Source organism: Petromyzon marinus, chromosome 13 (assembly GCF_048934315.1).
Source record: "Petromyzon marinus isolate PM22_M1 ecotype Great Lakes invasive population chromosome 13, UKy_Petmar_22M1.pri1.0, whole genome shotgun sequence".
In the NCBI taxonomy this organism is placed as follows: domain Eukaryota; kingdom Metazoa; phylum Chordata; class Hyperoartia; order Petromyzontiformes; family Petromyzontidae; genus Petromyzon; species Petromyzon marinus.
In genome coordinates this window covers 12147982-12171781 of record NC_133679.1, presented here as the reverse complement: position 1 = coordinate 12171781, position 23800 = coordinate 12147982, and the positions used below count along the sequence as shown (strand labels likewise).

Below are 23800 nucleotides of genomic sequence, written 5' to 3'. Positions count from 1 at the left end.
GTTCCCCTGCTGATTTGGGAACCACCGCTTAACATCATCATACCACACTCGTCCTGCCCACCCAAGTCAATGGATAAACTGTCACAATGTGATTCAAGAACCCACTATTTTTTTGGCCCTCGTGGTACGTGTAGATCCATAAGCATTCATAATTTACAGAATTTACAACGGGAAAAAAAAAAAACTACATGCAATATGAATCGGAAAAAAATTACTTTTGACACAATTGGATGCTTGTATCGTCAACCTAAGAATACACTTGAAGCGACGAATGGTTACGTCCCAAATAAAGAAGATAATAACGACGATGACGATGCCATGGCAGGGGCGGGGAGCCGTAGCCTTGCGGCTGACGCAGTGGGCTCACCAGCAGCACGTGCTCCAGCAGGGCCTGGTAGCCATTGGCGCACTCCTTGCCGTAGCGCAGGGATCGCGCTCGAACGTCGCTTGCCACTTCCGGGTGGAACGCGGCTTGCTGAGGGGGCAGAGACGCGCCAATACCAACGAGGTGAGCAACACGCGACGACAGCGATAACGGGGATAAAAGAGCCAAACGCGTTGCCCTGCGATGGTGGCAGGGGGATAGATTAGAGGCCGTCTCAGGAGGAGCTTCTTTAAAGGGTATATTGCGAACATTGGTTGTGAGGATTGTTCTCCTGACTTACCGGCGCCGAGCTGAAACAATAACAATTGGCAGGTCCTGAAACGCTTGGTATGCTTGACGATTCACATTTCGGCTGCGTCAGGCGGTGGAGGGTTTTTAACGACACAAATTGAGTCGGATCGTGACGTGGCTGTACCCAAAATCAATTCTGGATCATAATATCGGCTGTGAAAACCCGTGTGTTAAATGAAAAATACATCTACAAAAGCAAATACAACAAATGTCCAACTGCTTACACATGCAGATCCTGTATTATAGAAATCATGTGTTGTTATGCTAATTATGGATGTATATTAAAAAATATAAAATCAATGTTACGACAGTTTCACAGGGGCACACGGCGCACCCGACAATAATTTAGTTGTGAGCTGGAGATCAAAATGCAAAGCGGAAACTGTAAGCAAGCACAGCTTAGAGGGAGCTCGCCGCAGCTCATCAGAGAGACAAGTGGGGTGCGAGTGGATTCAACGGAGCTTTAGGCAATTACACTTTTCATGTGGGCATAGCCCACTCGCCTTGTGCATTAAACACATGACACCCACTCATTCAAGCACATGTCAAACGCTGATGGTGTCTGTGTTGCACTTCCGCACGCACACAGCGTGTTACATTCATATCCGCTTGCACGCAAAAAGACAAAAGATCCCCCTGTATATAGCCTTAAACAGCATGCTGGGGGGGGGGTACAAGTGCTACACTGCATCAGGAAGTCATTCAAAGTGAATTCGACCTGGTAGAGGCCTAGAACCAGTTCCGAAAACACTTGCGTCACTTTAGTCGGCCACTGCATAGAATTTAACTAAGGTGGACCGGGTTCGTAACACAGTGCCCTCACCTCTAGGACACTGCTCCTCAAACACACACATCCACACTCACCCATACTTACACACATACCCTCTCACATACATACATACACACAAGCATTTCTGTTACATGCCAAGCCAGAGTCCCTTGCTGATGCCCCCGTTAAATGTATACGGAGATGCAGCGCACAGCTGCTGTGTTTGCCTAGAGGCGTGCGAGCAGTACCCAGTCCATCTTGCCAGCGAGAGCGAGCGGAACACACAGGAGAGGCACAAACGGGAGGAGAGAGGAAGTTAATCACAGGCTCAGCAGAGCAGCACAGGGGTGACAAGCAGTGCGCAACACTTGCGCTATAGACAGCGCAGGGGATCATCCAACACAGGGTCCTCAAAACCTTCCCATACTCAAGTTCTCGCTTTCTTAGTTTTACTCAAAACGTGCCATCGGTGTCATGCCATCGATGTTGAACTTCTTTCGCACCATACATAGCCAACCGTGCTAATCGGAGGTGCGGGGGAAGGACAACAAACGAAACACAACAAGCAGTTCTAAAGAACAAAGTGTCCACTCGGGGCTCTCGCAAAGCAGTGCGTCGCTGTGTTAGATAACGGCCCGAGGAAGGGGATTCTGATATCTCTTTAAGTGACCTTTTTGTCCGCTACATTGAAATGTTGGTCGCATGGTGATCGAACCGATAATGTTAATTCTAAAAAGTTCGAAATTAATCGAATGAAGTGTAAAAGCTAAATGACTTATAGCTTTTGTGCGACCATTGGTTAATGCCGAATAACATTTAATACGGTGGTTTTTTGAGGTCACTGGTAACCAGGCTAAGACCATTAACTCGCTACACTTGAGAACCCAGTTTAATCACGGGTGGCTCAAACCTGAATTTGAACCCACGTTCTCCGAAGCAAGGGCTCAGTGATTTGACCTCGAGCTGCCCGGCAATCTACACGCGCCCGCAAATGACGGGGGAGAACAATACTCACTTCAATAACTACGTGGGAGCCGACATTTAATGTAGTCGAGCCACACAGACAAACGCGCGCGACGCGCCGGAGAGAATGCGTGTACCTTGCACGCGGCCAGCATCTCGGACACGGCCTTGCGGCTCAGGTTGGCGGTGGCGATGACGTCCTCCTGGCGGCACGAGTTTCCGGCAGCGACCGCCTTGGCTGTGGCAAGGGTGATGCCCTTGGTCATGCGGATGAAGTCCTCCGGTGACGCCGTCTTCTGGGGCGGCTCGCGTGTCTCGAACATCTGCCGGCGAGTACCGCCGCCGCCACCATCACCGTCGTGACGATGCGTTAGCAATGCAGAAGAACGACGTTGACAACGACGATGAACTGAACCGTGCAGAGCGTGTGACTTGCAATTGAAAATTCCCACGTTTCTACTCTCGCTCAATTGTTAAATCAACCTACCTGATCCGTAAGTGATCTCCAGCCCATTTTCAACTACGACCTCATTCAAATTTGCATTAGTTCACATTTTTTTATATTGGGTTTTCTATAAAATGCTAAATGCCTCAGAGTCTTAAGAGGCTTGTTCAGGGACGTCCTCCATTATGATGTTCGGCCAATTCCATGAACGATGGGTGTGTTTTGGGAGAGGAATCTGGAGTGCCTGAAGCAAACCCACGGGTATGCGAGGGTGTAACACTAAATACGCAGCACAGATAAGCTGCACTGCCATCTCCTGGCCACTTCACAAGTGCAAGCCTAAAACAACCCCCGACATTCTCAGGCAGTCTCACATCCAAGTAATAAACCAGCCTCAACCTTGCTCGGTTGCCGAGATCTGACGACGTCCGATGCAATCCCGGTGATTTGACACGATTGTGAGGCTACTGTGGGGGGTTTCAGACGATGCTAGTGGCGGTGCCCGTACCATGACCTCCTGCTTGATGCACTCAATGGTTGCCTCTAGGGCGCGTGTGCCTTTGGTGGCCTCGTCCTCCACGGCCTTCACAGTCTTCAGCAGCGACGTCACGTTCGTCACCATGATCTGCTCGCAGATAAATAACAAACAACTGCTCCTTAAACCGTCTCTGTTAGGCCCTTATACTGCAGCAGATTGACGAACGGCAGTATACATCAGTACGAGTATTATGAACGAAATTCTACAACCAAATTACGTCACATTTGGGAGAACGGAGCGAATAAATCTACACGATGAGACAAAAGTATGAACGGTAAAAACAAGAAGGTAAAAAAAAGTACACAAAAATAATCAATTCTCGAATGGAATTGCGATCCTGAAACATGACAACCGATATGATTGCTGGTAGGGGTAAGCCACACAGCAGTACAATAGGCGTATGTGACACAGGTGCAGCGGTGCAGGCGATGTGGTTGGGTAACCTTGGCAGCTCCTTTCAGGTTGTGCATGGCCGGGTCGTCAGGTTGTTTTCCGGCGGCAGACTTGGTCGCGCTGATGAGGTCTCCCAGGGCCTTGGCCACATCCTTGACGGCATTAATTAGAACCACCTGCCAACCGACATACGACCACAATGATTATGTCGTCGTCACTTTGTGCCTTTTATCAGCAAACTATCAACAACAATCACCCCCCACGCGTCACCACCGCCACCGCCGTCAGCTGGGACGGATGAACCGCGATTGGCACCTGGGTCTCAGGGTCCTCGGAGCCGAGGCTTGCGGCGCCCAGCTTCACGACGTCGGCGAGGCGGGTGATGGTCCCCACCGATGACTGTGCGGCCTGCGCCAGCTTCTCTTGCGTGGCGCCGGCGCCCGCCACCAACAGCTTCGTGTCCTCCACCAGCGCTTTGGCTGTCTTGAGGATTCCCTCCCTGCAGGGAATTGAGTTCGACAAGGGACCAAGGTCGGACAAGGTGTGTGAGCAGCAGCAGCAGGAACTGCAACAGCGGGCTACAAGCTGTTTCGGAAACATTGATAAGCAAGTTGGTCAGTGGTCGGTGAATGGGCCCTGCACGGCGGAGATCTTGAATTCAATTCTGGGACTGAGCCACCAGTGATTAATCCGGGTCCTCGCGTGTAGCGGGTTCAGCACGTGGCAGAACCGTACATCGGCTGGGCGATCAACATGAAAGAAAGGAGCGAGGATGAGTGGAACAAAGATTGGGAAAGAAGAAGAGCAGAGCAGACCTTTGGAGGCAACAGTGAAGCATTGAGGCAGCAAGAGCTAGAGCAGAGAGTCACGAAAACCAAGGGATTTAAATCAGAAGAAGAATTCACGAGACGGACCACAACAAGTGGCCTCCAGAGAGGCAGCGGATCCAACCGCGCTGCCGTCGCTTTACCGGTGGTCGGCGAAGGACTCGTTGTTTTCAGCGTGCAGTGTGCCGGCAGTGGCGAACATGATGGTGGTGTCGAGGTCGGCCACGATTCCAGACACGGTGCTGGCGGCCGTGATGCAGGCCTGCGTACCGCGATTCCCGGCCTGGAGCGACGCGAGCACCATCGACACCTGCGGGCGGCCGAGGCAGCAGTGATGGGAACATTGCGTGAGATAAACAAACAAAAAACGGTAAAATACAAACCATGGACAGGGAAATTCCTTTCGTGGTAATGACAATGATTAAAATCAAGGAAAATTATGATCATGATTGTGGACAATGACAAAAACGGATGACAATGATATCAACGATTTTCGCGGTAATGATTCTGATGATGGTGTTGACCATGATTATGATGGGCTTGACAATGACCATAGTTATGATGGTGTTGATAACGATGCTGATGATGATGATAATAATGACCATAACATAAAAATTCCCAATGACGACAATGATGGCGCTGTGGACGATGAAAAGTACCTTCTCGGAGACTTTGCGAGCACAGTCGATGAGGTCTCGCTTGGTGAAGCCGTCTGTGGGGCTGCACTGCAAGGCGCCTGCCTTCTGCACGAGCAGCACGCAAGAGTGTCCCAGATCCTGCACGCGGTGCTTGATCTGGTGGCCGACCTGGGAGGAGAAGAACACGGAGAACGATGCAGTCTAGCGCACCAGCACTAATAAAGCCACCATTATCACCAGCACAACCAACACGATCACCCAAAGTAACATCCAGATCAACACAACCGCCACTATCAAACCTGCTGCTACTCGCACCATCATCGCTGACAGGCCTGGAAAATTATTTCTCTAAAAGGCTCATAGGCTGATGAACTAAATACATGTGGGGATGTGCACTGTGGTTTATTTGCTTATTCATTACCATCACTACCACTACAAGCAATACTTTCAACCAAAACACCATAAAAACAAACACCAACGCCATCAATGTGAAAACAATCGCAAACATTAACTTAACCACTAAGTTGATCACCATCATGAACATGACACCACAACCAACTCAACAACCACTCCTACCATCATCTCCAGCCATATTATAGCTCGGGTAGAATGTGAGGGTCAGGGTAAGAGTCGTGTTTAGAATTGTGTTTGGGTTGGGGTCCGAGTCAGTGTCGGGGTAAGGGCTGGGGGGTCAGGATCGGTATCACGGTAGGGTTTGAGTTCAGGATGAGTGTTGGGGTCAGGGTAAAGGAAAGGTTTGGGGTCAGGATTGGTGTCAGGGTCAGGGAAAGGATTGGGGTCAAGATCGGTGATGGGGTCAGGGTAAGAGTTTGGTTGGGGTCAGGATCAGTGTCTAGGTAAGGAAAAAGGTTGGGGTCAGGGTACAGGTTGGGGTCAGGGTTACAGCGCGAGCGAGCGGTGATACCTCCTCGTTGTCGGCGGAGGCTGCAGCCGGCCGTCCCTGCTGCGCCAAGTTCCCGTACTCCGTGGTGAGCTGGCTGGCCAGCGAACCCAGATCCTCTGGCCGGCTCGCAGACTTGCTCACCTAGTGGAGAGCAGCAGGAATGTATTACAATGATGGCGAGCGCAACAACCACCCTAGATTAAATACCATCAAACATGAGCAATATTTTGCGTACATTTTTGAGATAACTCGTGTGTGAATCTGCGCGCGTTTCCTACCATCTCCTGCGCCGTGACGGCAATGGCCTTGGCCGTCTTCACCATGGTCGTTTGGTAATCCACAAACGAGTACTCGGGCGCCGGGGGCGTCCCCTCGTCCATCTACAAGCGCCGCCGGAGACAGCCCCAACCCGCACATCACATACGCATCATACAGGACCAATAAACAACACGACATTTCCCATAAAGCCCTCGGCTAACGTTGGCGGAAAGAAACCTTGCCATGCCCCGGCTTCCTCTGGCATCAAGCAAGTGGAAGGCGCGAGTGTGTTTTCTTACGAGCAAAGAGGTCAGGAATGTCGGGCGGAAGAGGACGGCGCTCACCTTGCCGATGGCCTGTGAGATGGCATCCACCATTCCGCTGACCATGCCCAGCTCGCTCGCCGTCTCGTTCAGCGTGGCCGTCAGGTCGTCCACGGCCTCGCGCATCATCTGGCTCGCCTCCTGAATCGCCTCGTGGGCATTCAACGCCTGTGCCGGCCGGGCGGATGATTAAAGACAAGGACAATCGATGACGCATTGCCGTGACCCTGGGTTTACCAATCCCGGTGTAAGCCACACACCCCTAACTGACCCGAGTCCTCAAGTGTAGCAGGTTGGTTAATGGCCCAAGTCTAGTCCAGTGACAACGGCACATTCAATCTCAGGGACGCTAAGAAATGGCGAACGTACCTTGGGGTTCCCGCCAGCCTCCTTGGCTGCATACAGCAGCTGCAGCGCCGACTCCGCCAGGGTCTTCGTCTGGTCCAGGAGGTTCATCTGCTGCTGGTGGCTCAAGGACTTGGAGGCCATGCCCACCGCGGCAAAAACTAACGGGTCAAAGTAGCTTGCCATCTGGGACACCTGCGCGGCATCCGACGACGATGAAGGGGGAGAGGTGGGGGGGGAGGTGTTGAGGTAGTGGCAGGGGAAGGGATTGGGGGGTGGGGGTGGTGAGTCAGAAATCGTTGTTTAATTAACAGATGGATGTCCTGAAAAAAACATAATCCACAAAATCTCACTGTGCAGGAAGCAGGCTTCATTTGAGAATAGGCGGATTAAGAAAATAACAGAAGATAATTGTTGAGTTCATTGCTTGGCCACCTGTGGGGAGATAATACAATACAAACTATCGAACGTGGATTTGTAAAGTGTTCCTACGAAGCTAACGCAGGTTGTATATATATAAAAAAACATCGGCGCGGTGTCAAGTTTTTTTCCAGGGTACGATTTTGAAGGGCACACAGCGAGCGGTACCTTGTGCCCGAGCTGCGAGGCCTCCCCTCGCGCCACCGTGGCCACGGGGTCGATGGTGTTGCTGATCTGCTGCACGGTCGAGATGAGCTGCTCCTGCAGGCCCTGCAAGCGTCGAGACGGCCGCCGACCACCGTACTTCGTCACGCACGCGTCTCCCCAACACGATCGCAAACACGCGGTTGAGCGCTCGAAAAAGCCCTGTCTTGCGGCACACGAGCCGCTGTGGAACTGTCTCGCAGTTAAGTCGAATCAGCTCGCCAAGCCTCTGTGCAATGCCACCCCCTCTTCGTATGACAAAAGGCCATATGCAGAAACATCACTTGTGCCACTTACATGGGAAATGATGTCCAAGGGTTGGCAGTAGCGCACAACAAAGAAATAATCTCGCTACGTTTGTCATTAACAACACTGCCAATGACTAACACGATGACGGGCTAACATTTTCGATAAAGGTGCACGGCAACGCTCCTCAATGTTTTAAGACATAATACTGTAAGTGTAACCTCAAACTATGAGCTGTCAAGATTTGTTGATGGGTGGGACAAGTGTACAGGATGGAGTAGCGCAGGTCACCGGAAGGGCAGTTTAGGTGGCACCCAGCGGTTGGCGACTATGGGGAAGCCAGAGGGTGGCAGTGGTGATGGTGAGATTATAAATGCACCACGAAGCTTTAGTGGAAAGCGACGATGAGGTGTGGTGGCATCAACGGCGCGTGCCACGATGACCTCTCCACCTTGACCTATAAAGCAATGTTATGGTTTTAAAATGTTTTTTTGCTAACGATGACGGGTGGCGTTTGCGGGATGGCTGTGCAGGACCTCACCTCAACAGAGACGCCCTCGCGCGGGGCGAGGCTTTGACTGGCGGCCGCCAGGCCGGCCTGGTCCAGCTCGCGGAGGCAGTCGTCTAGCACGGCGATTGCCTTGTCGCACTCCTTTTGCCCGGGGGCGCCATCCCTGCCCGCCAAGTGAGAACACAGAACGCACGCTGAGTGCCAGACACTCAGGAACGTGACGATGTGAACAGTATGGCGGTGGCGGCGATGCCAAATCGAGCACGCGGAGGGCAGCACCTGATGGAGGTGATGAGCTTCTTGATGGAGTCGGACACGGAGCGGGAATGGCCAGCCAGCTTGGACCAAGTCGGTGGGTCCTTGGGGTTTACGGCGAGCGAGCGTGCCGTGCCGATCAGTGCTGACGAGCTGGCCAGCATCGTCTTGCCGGCAGCCACAATGGGTTCTTGAGCACGGCGACCCTGAGAGGTGGGGGTGGTGGTGGTGTCAAGTGGCAAATGCGTGGGGGCGGCAGTCGGACAATTAGCATGCCACGGCAGAAAATCAGCTTCTGATGGGATTGTTACGGAGCATCTCAATGCCAGGTCACAGAAAATATTATTTTAAATTGGTTAATTAGTTCAATGGACCGTTGGGGCAAGAACAGTGAGCAAGATGCTATTGAGGGTGGTATGGGCCATGAGAGGTTGGGTCAGGACGGCATCACGCCCGCTCGACCCAATTTACCTCCCCAGCCCCGGTTATATAAAGTACTCGGGACTCAATTTAAGGGCGAGTCGACCTATTGGAGGTCCAGAACACGTTCTGATAGTAACTGTCACTCTGCTAGATGCAAATGCAACAGATAAAAAATGGCTCTTTTTGTGGAGATATGCGTGGAGGCTGTGTGCTAGGTTAGCTGACATGAGTTTGAAAGTTATTTATAACATTATAATGCTAAAACATTTCGGTTAAATTATGCTCAGTGTCATCACACCAATTCCACATTCACAAAAGTTTGGCAAAGTATTTAAAACAGGTTTTCCAAGTTTACACAAGATGTCCGACTTGTGTAATCAACTTGAGTGATGTTTATTTTGTAACCATAAAAGGTCTCCGTTTTATAATCTGTGAGAAAAAAACGCCTGTAACAAATCACCCCCCCCCCCCAACTCACACCTCAGTGATTGAATGATTCGGTTTTACGATTCTATTGGTCTTGTTTTTTTCTGTCTCATGTCTATTTGTTCAGTTTCATTCTGTTCCATTTGTACAGTTTTATTTACTCCAGTAATCTATGTGCAATATTACCAAATCGTTTGGACGACTCCTAAATAATAGATTCTCGCTCGCATGACTTGACACTGGTACTATAACCATGAGAATCAATTTCAATTGATGAACCGATGCATTGTTACAAGCCCAAGTGACAACCCTTCACTCTGTGTACCCATCAAACACACGACATTCTTTAAAGCACTCCCATCCCACACCTGTGACTTCCAACACCTGTATCATCGGCGCCGTCTCGTCAGCGGCAAAGTCGATGCTGCTTCCGGGAGGGCACCTAGTGCCGCTTTAAAACTGCGGTGCCGCGTTTCGCAGACGCAGAAGGCCGGGGGGGAGAAAGCGTTCACCTCTTCGCTGATGGACGCGGGGATGCTGGAGAACTCGGGGTTGGAAGCGAACGTCGTCAAATTCTCCACGGCCTCGATGAGTGGCACCGTGGAGGCACGGCACTTCTCCCGGTTCCCGTCCGAGAAATCTCCGTCCAGTGCCTGCGAGGTTATGAGAGGTCGATTCAGGGCCCTGGCCTCTCGAGTCATGGCGCCGAGGCGGCATACGAGCGTGGAAGGCAGGTGACCCGCAGCAGGTCGCACCGCACGCACGCACCTTGATGGTCTTGACGAGGTTGGCAGTGCTGTTGGCCACCTCCTTCGCCGACTGCACAAAGTGCCGCTTGGCCACGGGGTTGGAGGTCTTGGACGATGCCAGGCGGCAGGCGTTGCACAGCGCCGACGTGTGTTTCGCCACGATGGTAGCCGCCGACAGCACCTGCACGTGTGCGGCCATGGGTCACACGTGTGTGGCCACGATTCGCTTAGGCCCGTGTCTACCAAGCCGAACGTGACCGTGGCAATGGACAGAAACTTCACAGCCAATGGCAAGTTTTGCTTTGCGTATAAAACGACTCAGAAATAGGTGACGGCCTAAGAATGTCATTAGTTCAATTTGATTACGTAATGTACTTTATCTAAAGTAAAAGTCCTTTAAACGAGTCATCTCTTTTTCTATGGAGACCTGGGTGAAATATATTAACCAAGTAACCATGTAATATATAATTAACGGTACCAGTAAAATCAAACCACGCACACAAAAAAACAGAAAAAAGTTGTACCCATCACACCGTGCTTGCTTCCCAACAAATGTTGGCACACAGCTTTGACACACGTTGGTGGGTGGCACTGTGTTAGTGTTAAACACAGTACTGTACATTTGTTATAGATTTGAAGCTTTCGTGACTGCAAGGATTCACACTCTTTGATTTTTTCGGTCAAGTCACGTAGGTAAAATAAAATAAATGAAAACAACTAAATTAAATCACGACGTTTCGGAGGCAACACAAGCTTCCGTCTTCAGGTGGAGCAGTCACAGTAAAATTAGCTGTATCAAGTGAACAGCTCTGGGACACCCGAGATTATATACAGGTTAAGGGGGGGGGGGGAGCCAGGAAGGGACGTGGGTGGGGGAAGCGATGGCGCGCTGTACGAAAGCAAGCACCATCCTGGTAGAAATGGAAATGGCTGTACAATTATAAGGCAGCTAAAGTTTGACTTGGTTGATGACATCTTTCCAATGGTTGCTCAATTTAAAACCATCCTCTCGGTTGAAGTTGTGTCTATGTTTGTATGTCTGGATGGCTTCATGGACAAATCTTTGGTAATAACCGGGAGGTTTGCATAGTACTTTGGTATCGGAGAAAACAATGTCATGAGAACCCGCTGTGTTGAAACAATGATCAGCCACGGACGAAGAATTCGTTCTGCCGTGTTTCAAATCTGATTTGTGCTCGCGAATTCGGTCAGAAATGTCGTTTCGTCTCCCCGATATAGCAGTCACCACAGGTACAACTCAATTTGTAAACACCAGGGTACTGTAAGTCAGGAATGACATCCTTTACGGATGGGATCAGATCACGGATTTTGTGTACTGCATTGAACCGGACCTGGATCTTGTGTTTGTTTAGAATTTTGGAAATCTTTTTGGTAACGCCTGCTATGTATGGCAGTGTGATGATTTTGATCGGAGTATCAGGTGGTTGTTTCTGTATGGCAGGAGAAACAGCTTGGCGGATAGTATGGTGAGAGTATCTGTTCATCTTGAGGGTCAGATGTACATGTTTTAATTCACTGGCCAGGTGGTGTTGGTCAGAAATGCAATGAGCCTTATAGTATAATATTTTGATGAGATAATTATTTTGAGCCGGGTGGTGGTGGGAATCAGGCTTCAAGTAGGAATCTGTGTGGGTGGACTTACTGTGAACAGAATGTCCTAAAGAGCCATCAGTCCTCCTCTCAAACAGAACATCCAAGAATGGCAGCTTGCCATCTTTCTCCACTTCCATGATGGTTTAAAATTGAGCAACCATTGGAAAGATGTCATCAACCAAGTCAAACTTTAGCTGCCTTATAATTGTACAGCCATTTCCATTTATACCAGTGGTTGCACTCACTCTCGTGCAGCACGCCATCGCTTCCCCCGAACCCCCTGCAGCATAACAAAAGGCGGCTTAACTTAGCCCTCCCCTCCCCACCCACGCCCCTTCCTGGCTCCTCCCCCCCCCCTTAACCTGTACATAAGCTCGGGTGTCTCAGAGCTGTTCACTTGATACAGCTATTTTACTGTGACTGTTCCACCTGAAGACGGAAGCTTGTGTTGCCTCCGAAACGTCGTGATTTAATTTAGTTGTTTTCATTTATTTTATCTTACCTACGTGACTTTACCGAAAAAAATCAAAGAGTACTGTACATTTTGTTTAATTTATTTTTGTATTCTCACTGTGGTCGGTTGTTTGAGCAGCAGCTGGGTTGGAGGGTGGCCTGTGGTGGTTAAAACAAAGATTCCCCCTCCCCCCTTTTAGCCAGAAAATAATTTAGGGGGGGGGGGGCAAGTGCTGTTAGCGAGCACTCAAGGATTGCACGAAACACGGGGGTGTGGGGTGGTCAGCACCACACCTGACCACCTCTGACTTCCTCGTGGCAATTTTGACACACCACACCAGGTACTAATTTGAGGCTGAGTTAACCTAGGGGAGGGCCCAAGAACGGTTCAGATAATCGTCACTGATATTGGCCACAAGCGGGAATCGAACTCGGGTCGCCGGGTTCGTAGAATAGCACGCTAACCGCTACACTACCGCTCCTCACGAAAGAGAAAGACCCTCTGTACAGCCTTTATAGACTGTAGGGGCAATTGCTGTTAGTGAGCACTTATGAAGGCCGGCACGGCACATGCAGGGGTGTGTGGCCAGCACCACCCCTGGCCGCCTTCGTCTCACTAGTGGCAATGTAACCACACTACTCCAGGTACTAATTTGGGGCTGAGTCGACCTAGGGGAGATCCAGGACCGGTTCAAATAATCGTCATTGGTGTTGACCGTAAGCAGGAATCGAACTCGGGTCGCCTGGTTCGTAGTGCAGCGCGCTAACAACCGCTACACTACCGCTCCACGCACACACAAGCGCACAAACACAATGGTGGGCCACTTACCTGAGACTGGTTGCTGGCGGGGTCCACCAGGTTCTGGCAGGCCATCTGGATGGCCTGGTTGGCGCGGGCAAACTGGCCCGGGTCCACAAGGCCCGGTTGTCCCGCCTGGCTGTTGGGGTCGGACACGCCGACGAGGTACGCGGACTGCGGAGCAGAAGCGACATTCACTCAGCGATCGGGGGTAGGATGGATGGGTGGGGGGAGATGGTTTGTGGCTTCTGGTAGACTTCAGAAAATGGCAAATAGTTGAGAAAAAGTATTTATGACGTTTTCAAAATGAAGTTTAATGTCACAGTGACATCTGAAGATGCCATGGCAAGTATACCAGATATTGGACAAAGTAAGCCTCACTTATCCTCAAGACTTTTAAAATTGGTTCTGCTTGCCACCTACAAATTCCTTCTTGCATGTTTAAAATCTAGAGGAAATCAAATACCTCAGAGAAAACCTATCGTACATACGAAAATATAACACAAACTCAGGTGCAGAGATGGATTGCTAGAAGCAGCGATGATGATAGTTATATTGTTGATTCAATAGTCGTAGTGGTGCAATCTTCACGGAGGAATCACCTGTGAAGCGGCCTCCGTGAGCCCACAGAGGGCCTTGGAGGCAGAGCTGATGGCCTCCCCAAATGCAGGCAGGTTGCTCGTCTTAGCGTTCTGAGAGACTCCCTGCATGGCCTCACCCAGAACCTGCCGTGGGACGAGCAGCCGCAGACACCACCACGACATCAAGGATAGAACCACTTCCAAGGTATGGCTTTACCCACAGGTTAAACGAAAATGTTTTTAAAAAATGAGACAATTCCACACCTTGGAATTTTCCATCAAACTGTCGATGCACTCGAAGTAAGAGAGGTCGTTGACAGGCTCGCTTGGGTTGTCCAGCATGCCCTTGACCGTCTGAAACACATCCATTGCGCGGGCTCTCAACGACGACAACAAAAACACACGTTCAAAGCTCATCGCTCGTGCCGCAAACAAAAAATACGAGTTAACTGTGTGGTGACGGGTACTGCGAGGTTGACGCACACACGTACCGTCAAGTTACAAACCTAGGCTGCAATTCACGGTTTGCTGAGCACAGGCCCAAAGGTGCCAAATGGCAAGTGGCCAAGAAATAAAGAGCACAATTTAAGTTGTCGTAGATAACAGTTAATGTACCTTGAATTGAGCAAGGTTATACGAACTCGGGAATAGAGATGATGGGAGGGAACGCCTCCAAATTCGAGGAGTGCGAGAAAAGAAGCAGATAGAGGAGTGACCAGCAGCGTGGTAGTTGAACACCGTGTGGCTAAGGACGCAATAGTCTCTTATGGGTGGAAGTATCGGGGTGGTGGGGGGGAGTGAACTACATGGGAATAGCAACCACAGTAGCGGTGGTGACAGAATATTATTCAGATTATTTGTCTGCTATAAATTTCCATTTGATAAGCCACTTTGTTGAGCTATCATTTGTGGCAAGGTCGTTTCTGAAAAAATAAGCTAATAGCTCAGTGGGCTTTTATCTGGAAAGTTAAAAATATAATTAGTTTTATTTGTGTATTTTAGTGATTTGCCGCACAGGGCGGCCCCACCTCGAGTTCGCGCAGGGCGTTGTCGCACTCGTTCTGGCCCGGTGCCTGCTGCGTGCACATGGTGATCAGCTGGTTGATGCTGTCCGTCACAGCACTGCACAAAACACAAGGCATCGCACGGCAGCCGTTGTGAGACATATACGTATGTAGGCATGATGACCGGAGTGTGCGTGATGATTTACCGTCCTTGACGAGTTCAGCAAGGTAAGCACTTGGTGTGTAATGAGTGCGACACGGGGAAAACCCATACTCGCTGGTACACGGTTAAATGATGTCACCGTTTGGTGCATATTCTTGTTAACGTTGCCGTGCATTTACATATATAGGGTAGGATTCACTTTTTATTATTTTAATGTTTATAAATCTGTAAGTGTAATTGGATGCTGCCTCTCTCTTTATTGCTGTGCTCATTCTAAGGAAGGCACGATTAATTGAGTGCCTTCATAGGCAGCTTTCAATAAATACACACAATCTCCAACGGTTAACTTCCATTTATGTGCCAGTTTTCCATGCCTATGTCTGGGTCAATTGCCCCTCACTTGTTTTAAATAAGTCTAGGTAACACTACTATAATTAATATGTAACGAGTGTTTGTAATACTCTGCATCCTCATATGGGTATAAGGTTGGAAAGATGAATCACCAACCTAAAGTTTAATTTCCCATCGTTACTTTTTATTTCCTCTCACATAGGTTTAAGCAGCTCTTCAAGCATTACGTTTTCATACGCTCAGTAAATTAGACAATGTGTCTATTAGTAATAAACAAATATATAGTGCATGGACAGGCAGTCTTTTTCTTCAAATAAAATAAAATACATTTTTTGTCTCCATTGGCCTTTGGGTCTTCCAGACCAATGTCTTCCAGCAGCATTTGTTTAAACTCTAGATTGGTTTGAACTTCAGGGTCTCATCAGCATAAAATACGTTTAATTTAAACTGCAGTTATCTGCTGTCTGTTTAATACATATATTTGTTTTCCATGCACCTCAATTTCAGCGCAGTGAGAATCGTTAATTATCGCTGGGATGTTTAGTCGCTGAAGTTGCTTATCGACTTTTTTGTGGTCGACAACTCGGGGCCCGTTAAAAAATGGTGGTCACCACAACATCTTGCCTCTCGAAGGCAGGAAACCCCCTTCATGTCACGGCGTGATGTGGCTGATGACGCCACTGATATTGCCAAGCCCCGCCAATTACCTCCGATCAAAGCAACACACGTGGAAACGGGGTGACATGTTTTTGCCCCAACTATTTTCTGATATCCGATGAATCCAGTAATTGAACCGATGACAGGTAGAGTATTTGATTACTTAAATAATTGGGTATCCCAGCTCTATTTTAAGTAACTGAGTGAAGCGTGGACAGGTCACGGTAGCTGCGCACCGTGCAGCAGCTGCCAGCTGGTTCTTGGCGTTCGGGGCGTTGGGGTCGACGCAGAGGGCCTTGGCTGCCAGCAGCAGCTTGGACGACGACATGGAGATACTCTTCAAGTTGCCCACCACCTGCACTTGGTCCTCCTTCGTCTGTGCGTCAGCATGGGAGACGAAGGCCCACACAAACCCCCATCGGCACGAGTACTTTTGCTTGCAAGCCATGTTTTACAAAGGCCGATGTCCATTGCCACAACCACTTTTATTAACGCTATGAATGTTCCTGCAAATTTTTCCTTTTGCAAAATACATTTTGGTTAAATCACCATCACAAGCCTTGTAGTAAGGCCTAATAAACAACAAAAGCCTTGGACTAGTCCATTCTAGTCACACAAGCAAGTAAGATACAAGAACCTCGCTGCATTCGCCGACAAGCAGCACGGCTATGTGGGGGTAATACGCACCTTTGCCTGCCCGGCCATGTCGATTCCGGCATCCAAGAAGCGTGAGAAGTCGTTGCCGAACTTGCGCGAGGCGGTGGAGAGCTCCTGGCTGGACCCGCGCGAGGCCTGCACCAGCTCACTGGCCGACAGGTTGAGCCCAGCCGCCGCGTCGTTCAGGTTGCCCTGCGCCTCCTGGAAACTGCTGCCGCTGCGCGGGATCTGCCAGCAACAACGACGACACCGGTCAACGGTTAAAATAAAATAAAACAATGGCGCGGACGTAGGCACCATCAATGTCCAAAGGCTCAGAAAAGAGACTGCGGTCAAGCAGTAAAGGGAACACGGTAACAGGGTCCACATGCATTACGGAGCATTAATTTTACATGCATTTGCAATAAATCTCGACTCGCTGCTACGGTAATGTGTGCCCTAATAAAAAAATAAATCAATGACCGTGTAAATGTGAAGCACGTTACATTTTTTTTGACTGTCAAACGAACCCTAGAAGATTATAGCAAATAACGCCGCAATTTGATCCGGAAGGTTGCGCGAAGGTGAATTTTGCTGACCGTGTCGGACAGCAGCTTCTTGCTGTGGTCGGCGAGGCTACGCAGGGCCGTGTCGACGTCCTGCTGCCCGGGCAGGCAGCCTACGCACTTGCCCAGCGCGCCAGACACCGCCTTGGCCACCTGTGCCCCCCAGGCCCCACGGGAACACACACACACACAGAAGCCCGTTCGTCCAATAAGATTCCAGAAAGAGGCTGGAGGGGTGGAAGGAAGGACAGTGGTTGAGATGCTACCGGCGTTGGCCCACTCCTCTGAACCAATGCTCCCTCCCCCCTCCACTACTTTGGAAAACGTGCCGTTTTCTCAAGCTACCCTGCTGTCAAGCTCTGCACAATTTACGGCTTACAAGTCCTATGTATACGGCATTACACTCGCATACACTTGGGGCTCCCTAATGGTCTCACGCTGACACTGGGAAATCTCCGAAATCGGAGCGTTCGGACAATCAGTTGGTGTGGCGTCAATTCTTCCATGCTGCCCCCAAAGTCAAGAGAAATCTCCCTTATATCGTCCACCTCCCGGATTCTCCCCTCTTCCTAAATCCAGACTACATATTTAAACGTCCTTTACCGCTAAGATACATTGTTGACTTGCACACTGGTGAACAAATAAACAACCAACCCATTAGCGGCAAACAAAGTGTTGGAAAGGTTTCTCTCCCATGGACCGCATGCATACGATTAAAAAAACATTCTATCTAATTTTAACCATTACTGTATAAGCATGTGTACACTAACACGTGCCATTTCATGTTTGTGCTCTCCCTCTCTCTCTCTGTCGAGCACTTAAAAAAGCGTCGGACCTGGGCCAGCCTCTGCTGGTTGATGGGGTCGCCGGGCCGCACCACGGCTTTCTTCGCCTCCTGGATGAAGAGCGACGCCTTGTCCATGAGGTCGCGCGCAGACTCCAGCACGGCCTCCTGCGTCGGCTTGTCGGCCGAGTTGGCGGCCAGGCCTCGCGCCGCCGCCGCTAGCTGCTTGAGGGCCTGCGCCGTGTCGCGCGCCGCGATGCCTGCGTCGGGGATACACACGCGTGCCGGGGGGCGAGGCGCTCGCAGCTGCACACGGAGCGGCAAACGTGACACGGCCAGGCTGCGAGCGGGTGGCGGAGCAAGAATTTTTGTTTAACCGTGTTCGGCACGCGCGAATCCGGGCGCGTCGCGGTCTCGTCGTGCGTTGGGAGCGTGCGGGTGAGGTGGACGCACCTGTGTAGTTCTCGTTGCCCTGGGAAGCTGCCGTCATCACCTGTGCCATGGAGGAGCCCACCGTCTTGGAGGTGGCTCCCAGGTCCTGCGCACACGTCTCCAGCTTTGGGGAAAAACAGAACAAATGAAGGGATGGGGAAACAAGTACGCGGATGCTGCTGCGCTGTTGGTGCAGAGATGCGAAGCTTCTGGGTAACCATGTGATGAGGCTGCCTTTTCCGCGAGAGATTTTTCTGCATCACCCAACCATTCTCTGCAAGGAATATATGCTAATAATCATTAATATGAAGTTACGTGGGCACCGACCATGAGACACAAAAATATAACCAAGCAATAAGAGTTAATGAATGTGATATGGTTACAATTTTTGTAAGCCTATTACTAGTTCTCGCTCAATACTGGTAACTCTGAAAGGCAGCAATGTCTCAATTACGACTGAATGATGTTGCCCTGGTAGTTGTTTTGATTTTAAATTAAACTCCAGCTATGATTTCAGTTTTCTTTGGGTCTTTCGGTAAAGTCACATAGATAGGTTCAAAGAAAATAACAAAAAAAAACTAGTAGAATATGAATAGAATATGAATTCCTGCAGTCACGAAACTGGTTCTTTCGCTGTAAAAATATAGGTCTCACTTTATGGTCCCACTTTTGCTTCTTATTCATCATCAGCCATAATCTATCCACTGCTGGATGAAGATCACAACAAGCCACTGCCAACCCTCATGCACAGATGGCTATGTACGGTGCACGGTTGGCTACGTACGGTGCGAAAGAAGTTCAACATACATGCATGTTCACGTAATGCAAAAATCCATACAGCTCCTGCACAAGAGATGAATCCATTTGCCCTTTCTCCTCTGTGGATGTACCCTCGAGCGTATTCCCTCCTTTGGCTGCTACGCTCGTAAATTAGCCTCGACCAACGGTCATCATCCCTTGTAGTAATGTGGACTGTCCAAAGCCCACTTTTCATAAAATCCAATACGACGCATTTCGAATTTTATCAGCGCATTTGGTTTGCTTAATAACCACATTCGCAGGGGCATTACACATTTACACGTCCCAAGCAATCAGGGTCAATAAACACACATCAGACTGTGGCCGCGGATACAAGCAATTTAATATCATTTAATGAGCCAGAGGCTTCTGTGGAGGAGCATGGCGATGGGATGTCCGTAAGAAAAGTGGGGACTGCCCCTGCGCAACAGAAAGAGGTATGGAATCAGAAGAGTACTGTGGTGGGAAATGGTGTGGCATGGAGGAAGAGGATGATGATCAGGGTTATTCCTTCAGGAAGTGGGGATCACCCCTCTGTGACCGGGAGGACTTCGGAGTTAGGTGAGCTGCGGGGTGTGGACAGGGCACGGCACGCGTACCGTCTCGCCGGGTAGTGGGTGAAGTTTTCCGTCGGAGGCCGCCACCTTCGCCTCCTGCAGCTCTGCCTCGAGCGAGCGGACGAGGTCAAGGGCTGAGTCGATCTCCAGTGTTCCGCATGCATCTTGGGCCTGGCACAACACAAAAATAAATTATTTAAAACTATATTTTTTACCAGAGAAGGCCCACTGAGCTATATAGCTCTATTTCAGAAGCGACCTGACTACAAATACAAATGATAGCTCAACGAAGTGGCTGATCAGGGAAATTCATTGCAGCCAAATATTCCTAATGGATGTTTCTAAATGTGGAGGGAAAAATCAGAGGATCCGGAAAATAATCCACAGGACCACAGGGAGAATATGCAAACTCCAAATATAAAGGGGTCGGGATCAAACTCACAAACTCCTGCGTACCTAGCGAGGTACAACAAACGGGCCAACATAATACTGACACCGATAACTCAACTTCTACTGGCACATCCAAGCATAGTCAGCGCAAGGCCGCAATGGTTCAGGTGGCTTTCTACAGGTGACGTTACGTGCCGAGCCGGAACCAAACCAAGAAACTGTGGCCTTGTGAGAGATCTGACGTGGGGTCATACAGGGCCAGGGTCAATGATAAGTTGTCTTTGATATGAGTTGGCAAATCCCAAAAACAGCGTCACCGCGTAACCTAAATGTGAACAGACTTTTGCGTTGCACGCGATGGAGTGTAGATTTAAATTTGGTATTTCAACAATTCAATCACGAAATATCCCACAATGTACTCGCTGTCGATTTAAATTATGTAATTATGCAAAGGGATAATGACAATTCGCCCTCTCGCGAAAAGGTCAGTCATCACGATTGGGAGTCAATAATTGTTTTTTTTTTTACATTGTGGTAAAAGTAATATCTCTGGTGGCTGTTGCGATTACTTGAACAAATTACATACAACATATACACATCGAAAATATCTAGCAATGAATGGAATCTTCCACATTTAAATATCCGTATCGTGACTATAGATTAAATTGCAATGGCATCATTACCTGCCCCATTATGGACATGGACACAAAGACAAAGATCCCCCCATATAGCCTGAACACTGTTGGGGCAAGTGCTGTTCGTACATATGAAGGACAGGCACGGTACACGATGGGTTAGGGTGGCCAGCAGCATGCCCGGCCGTGTGCGCACACACACGTGCACAGATGCGAACCCACAAACTCGCACACAACCTCTCTGTAATAAAAACGTAGCCGTAAGTAAGTACTGACAGCATTCTCTCTAAATCAGCATGGCCTCATGCCTATATATGTCACATACGAGACAACAATCAGACAGAGGGGGAGGCAGCCGGCTGCCGCATAAACAACACTAAGCGGATTCCACAGCGTCGACATCACACGCGGCCCTGGGGGGGGGGGGGGGGGCAGAACGTCGGGCGCGAGCGGTAGATTTACGATTCACGACGTCGCCGCCACGGCCACCGCAGCGGCGTCTCCCCACCTTCTGTGCAGCTGTGCGCAGCTCGGCGAGGCAAGTGGCCAGGTTCTTGGCGCACTGGCCCAGCTGCATGGACGAGGCCTGGTCCGTCACGGTCGGAACCGACGCTTTGGCGGCTGCCACCATCTTAGTACCCGGCTGCAAAGGAGAGGGGAAACGGGAAAAAAAACCGTCAGTGATCGAGTTGGTGTATCTGCAGTGGCCACCACGGACTTGGCCCTGTAGCGAAACCGCTCCCCTATCCGTACCCCGATAGTCCGCTCTTTTTTTTTATCTGAGCTCCCCAATCCATCCAAGAAATATTGCATTTCAGTGCAACGTTGCATTACGACCCACACCTTCGATTAGCATGGCTGCGAAATAAATTAAACATACACACATACATACGAATTATGGGGCACTGGATATGTGAAAAGGTCACAAAAGCAAAGTTTCTGGGGAATAATACCCATTTTCTACACTTTTTAGGCATAAACAATTAAAAAATAACACTTAGTACCCAGGAACAAAAATTGTGCTACATCGTGAAATATATATAATGTTACATCGTGCACAAATACTGCACTGGGTGGGAATGGTTAATTGGTTAGAGCGGATGTGATGGTCAAATATGCGACATTGCAAATGAAGCCTTCCCATTGGCCACGCTTTAAAGTGGCCAAGGTGTCACCCAGAAGTAGTCGCAAACTCTTAATATTATCAGGACGAGTCAACTTAGAGTAGTAGCAATTCTTTTTTCTATTATCCGTGCTTATCCACGGATCGCCACATGGACAACAAGAGTGATTTTTCACGGATAATAATAGGATCTGCTGAGACGACCCTCCGCATCATCATAGAAAAAGAGGAGTTTGACGGCACAAGGCCATTTGGTGAAAGTGATCTCGGGCGGAGGAGAAATGTGGGTGGACAAATCTGCGTGCCCGGAAAGCCAGAGCATTCCTCAAGAGCCGTGACCGTCACCGCCCACTGGTTCAGTGGTAATGTGCTAAATTGAGTTGTTGTTGTTGTTGTATTTATTGGTGGGCCCGTTTAGAACAGAACATGCACTGTACACATTGGCGGCAGTGAACGTGTGATGGGAAATTCACGATGCATTGTGAATGCGTAGAATGTGATGTGTTGCCTGTATTTATTTTACGTTATATAATTCTAAACACGATCGCCCTAAGTTTTGTTGGTGTAATCATAAGAGGGAGATTTGCTGAAATTTTTATTTTTATTACTAATACTTTACCAAACAAGCTTGAAAATATCTTCTTGGTTCTTTCGGTAAAGTCACGTAGAATGGAAATAAAATAATAAAAATAAAACATAAAATTAAATTCTCACGACGTTTCGGCCACAACACAAGTTTCATTTTTATTATTTTATTTCCATTCAACTTGACTTTACCGAAAGAACCAAGAAGATGAATCCCTGCAGTCACGAAAGCTTTAAATCGAAATTTAACCTTAAAAATAGCCCATCTTAAAAAAAAAAAAACCAAAAGTAAGTCAAAAAAAGTAAAAATATAAATGTTTCTCCAATAACTAACACCGGCTTAGCTATAGTTGTACTAATAAGACATAATTATAAATGATTATAATTGTCGAAAGTAACCAGAAGGGAAAAGTAATTGCCTCCAAGGAACAAGCGCAGACATAAACGTTGGACATTTACAGCAGCAGCAGCACACGAACACCAACCACTAACTCTAATTGAATAAACACTGGGGGACGTGTAATTGCGATGAACAATGCACGTTGCGTAAACAAAAGACCGGCCAGGGGCTACGGGAGGAGGAGGAGAGTGGCCTCATTCTCCAGAAAAACCACTTGCCCTATAAGGCTCTGAAATAACAGCGCATTCCGGATACTGTCGCCTCTCCTCCTCCTCCTGATGCTGCGATCATTGGCTTTGGCAAAATCCCAACACGGCGCCATCGTGCAAACACACATGCACGCGCGCGCACACACACACACGCACGTCAGAAATCACAGCGCAGACAAAATGTTACTCTCCCACTCAAATTCTTCGGTGGTGTTGGGTGTTTTCACAGAACCTGTTGGAGGCATGATTCGTAACAGTAATAACGTTCTTGATTCATGAGTTGTAAGGCTCGTTTTCATTGAGATGTTTGACCAATTCCAATAATGGGTGTTTGGTACGGAGGAGGAAACCAGAGTACACAGAGAAAACCCACCACCCACACAAAGGAATAACACTGAAAGCTTCAGACGGTTATATTTAATGCACTGCTGTGCTGCCATCTCCTGGCCACTTTGTAGCCTAAGCCTACAACACACAGTATTCCGAGGCAGTCACCCATCCGAGAACTAACCAGCCTCAAACCGAGGCCCAGTGAGATAGATTAGGGGTACTTAGGGCAGGTGGTTGTAGCGCCGGTACCTGCAGAAAGTTGTGACTGGCAGTGATGAGGGCCAGCTGTGCGCTGGGGCTGTCGGGCTGGCTCTGGCTCCCACGCCAGCCCTGTACCAGCTGCGGGACATGGTCCGCAACGTTCTGTTCGCACGCACGCACACAGCCAAAGCAGCACACACAAGCCTGTATGACTATCTC

General features: G+C 49.2%; 1 protein-coding gene across 2 annotated transcripts in view; it reads right to left on the bottom strand.

Moving 5' to 3' along the window:
* The window catches only part of TLN2 (talin 2), a 76318-nt gene that overhangs the window by 10257 nt on the left and 42261 nt on the right, over window positions 1-23800 (bottom strand). The window contains exons 23-51 of one of the 2 annotated variants that reach the window (XM_032953555.2): window positions 23630-23743; window positions 21242-21376; window positions 19751-19879; window positions 18375-18477; window positions 17973-18181; window positions 17171-17290; window positions 16623-16820; window positions 16172-16311; window positions 14789-14882; window positions 14025-14114; window positions 13782-13904; window positions 13210-13353; window positions 10333-10494; window positions 10077-10217; window positions 8740-8921; window positions 8491-8623; window positions 7668-7769; window positions 7104-7274; window positions 6756-6902; window positions 6432-6533; window positions 6175-6294; window positions 5271-5417; window positions 4755-4921; window positions 4100-4283; window positions 3835-3960; window positions 3362-3478; window positions 2546-2731; window positions 1694-1702; window positions 368-475 (exon numbers count right to left, since the gene is read on the bottom strand). In XM_032953555.2, the coding sequence (XP_032809446.1) occupies window positions 368-475; window positions 1694-1702; window positions 2546-2731; window positions 3362-3478; window positions 3835-3960; window positions 4100-4283; window positions 4755-4921; window positions 5271-5417; window positions 6175-6294; window positions 6432-6533; window positions 6756-6902; window positions 7104-7274; window positions 7668-7769; window positions 8491-8623; window positions 8740-8921; window positions 10077-10217; window positions 10333-10494; window positions 13210-13353; window positions 13782-13904; window positions 14025-14114; window positions 14789-14882; window positions 16172-16311; window positions 16623-16820; window positions 17171-17290; window positions 17973-18181; window positions 18375-18477; window positions 19751-19879; window positions 21242-21376; window positions 23630-23743 (3903 nt within the window). The remainder of the gene's footprint in view (window positions 1-367; window positions 476-1693; window positions 1703-2545; window positions 2732-3361; window positions 3479-3834; window positions 3961-4099; window positions 4284-4754; window positions 4922-5270; window positions 5418-6174; window positions 6295-6431; window positions 6534-6755; window positions 6903-7103; window positions 7275-7667; window positions 7770-8490; window positions 8624-8739; window positions 8922-10076; window positions 10218-10332; window positions 10495-13209; window positions 13354-13781; window positions 13905-14024; window positions 14115-14788; window positions 14883-16171; window positions 16312-16622; window positions 16821-17170; window positions 17291-17972; window positions 18182-18374; window positions 18478-19750; window positions 19880-21241; window positions 21377-23629; window positions 23744-23800) is intronic. The other variant, XM_032953556.2, reaches the window with a different exon arrangement.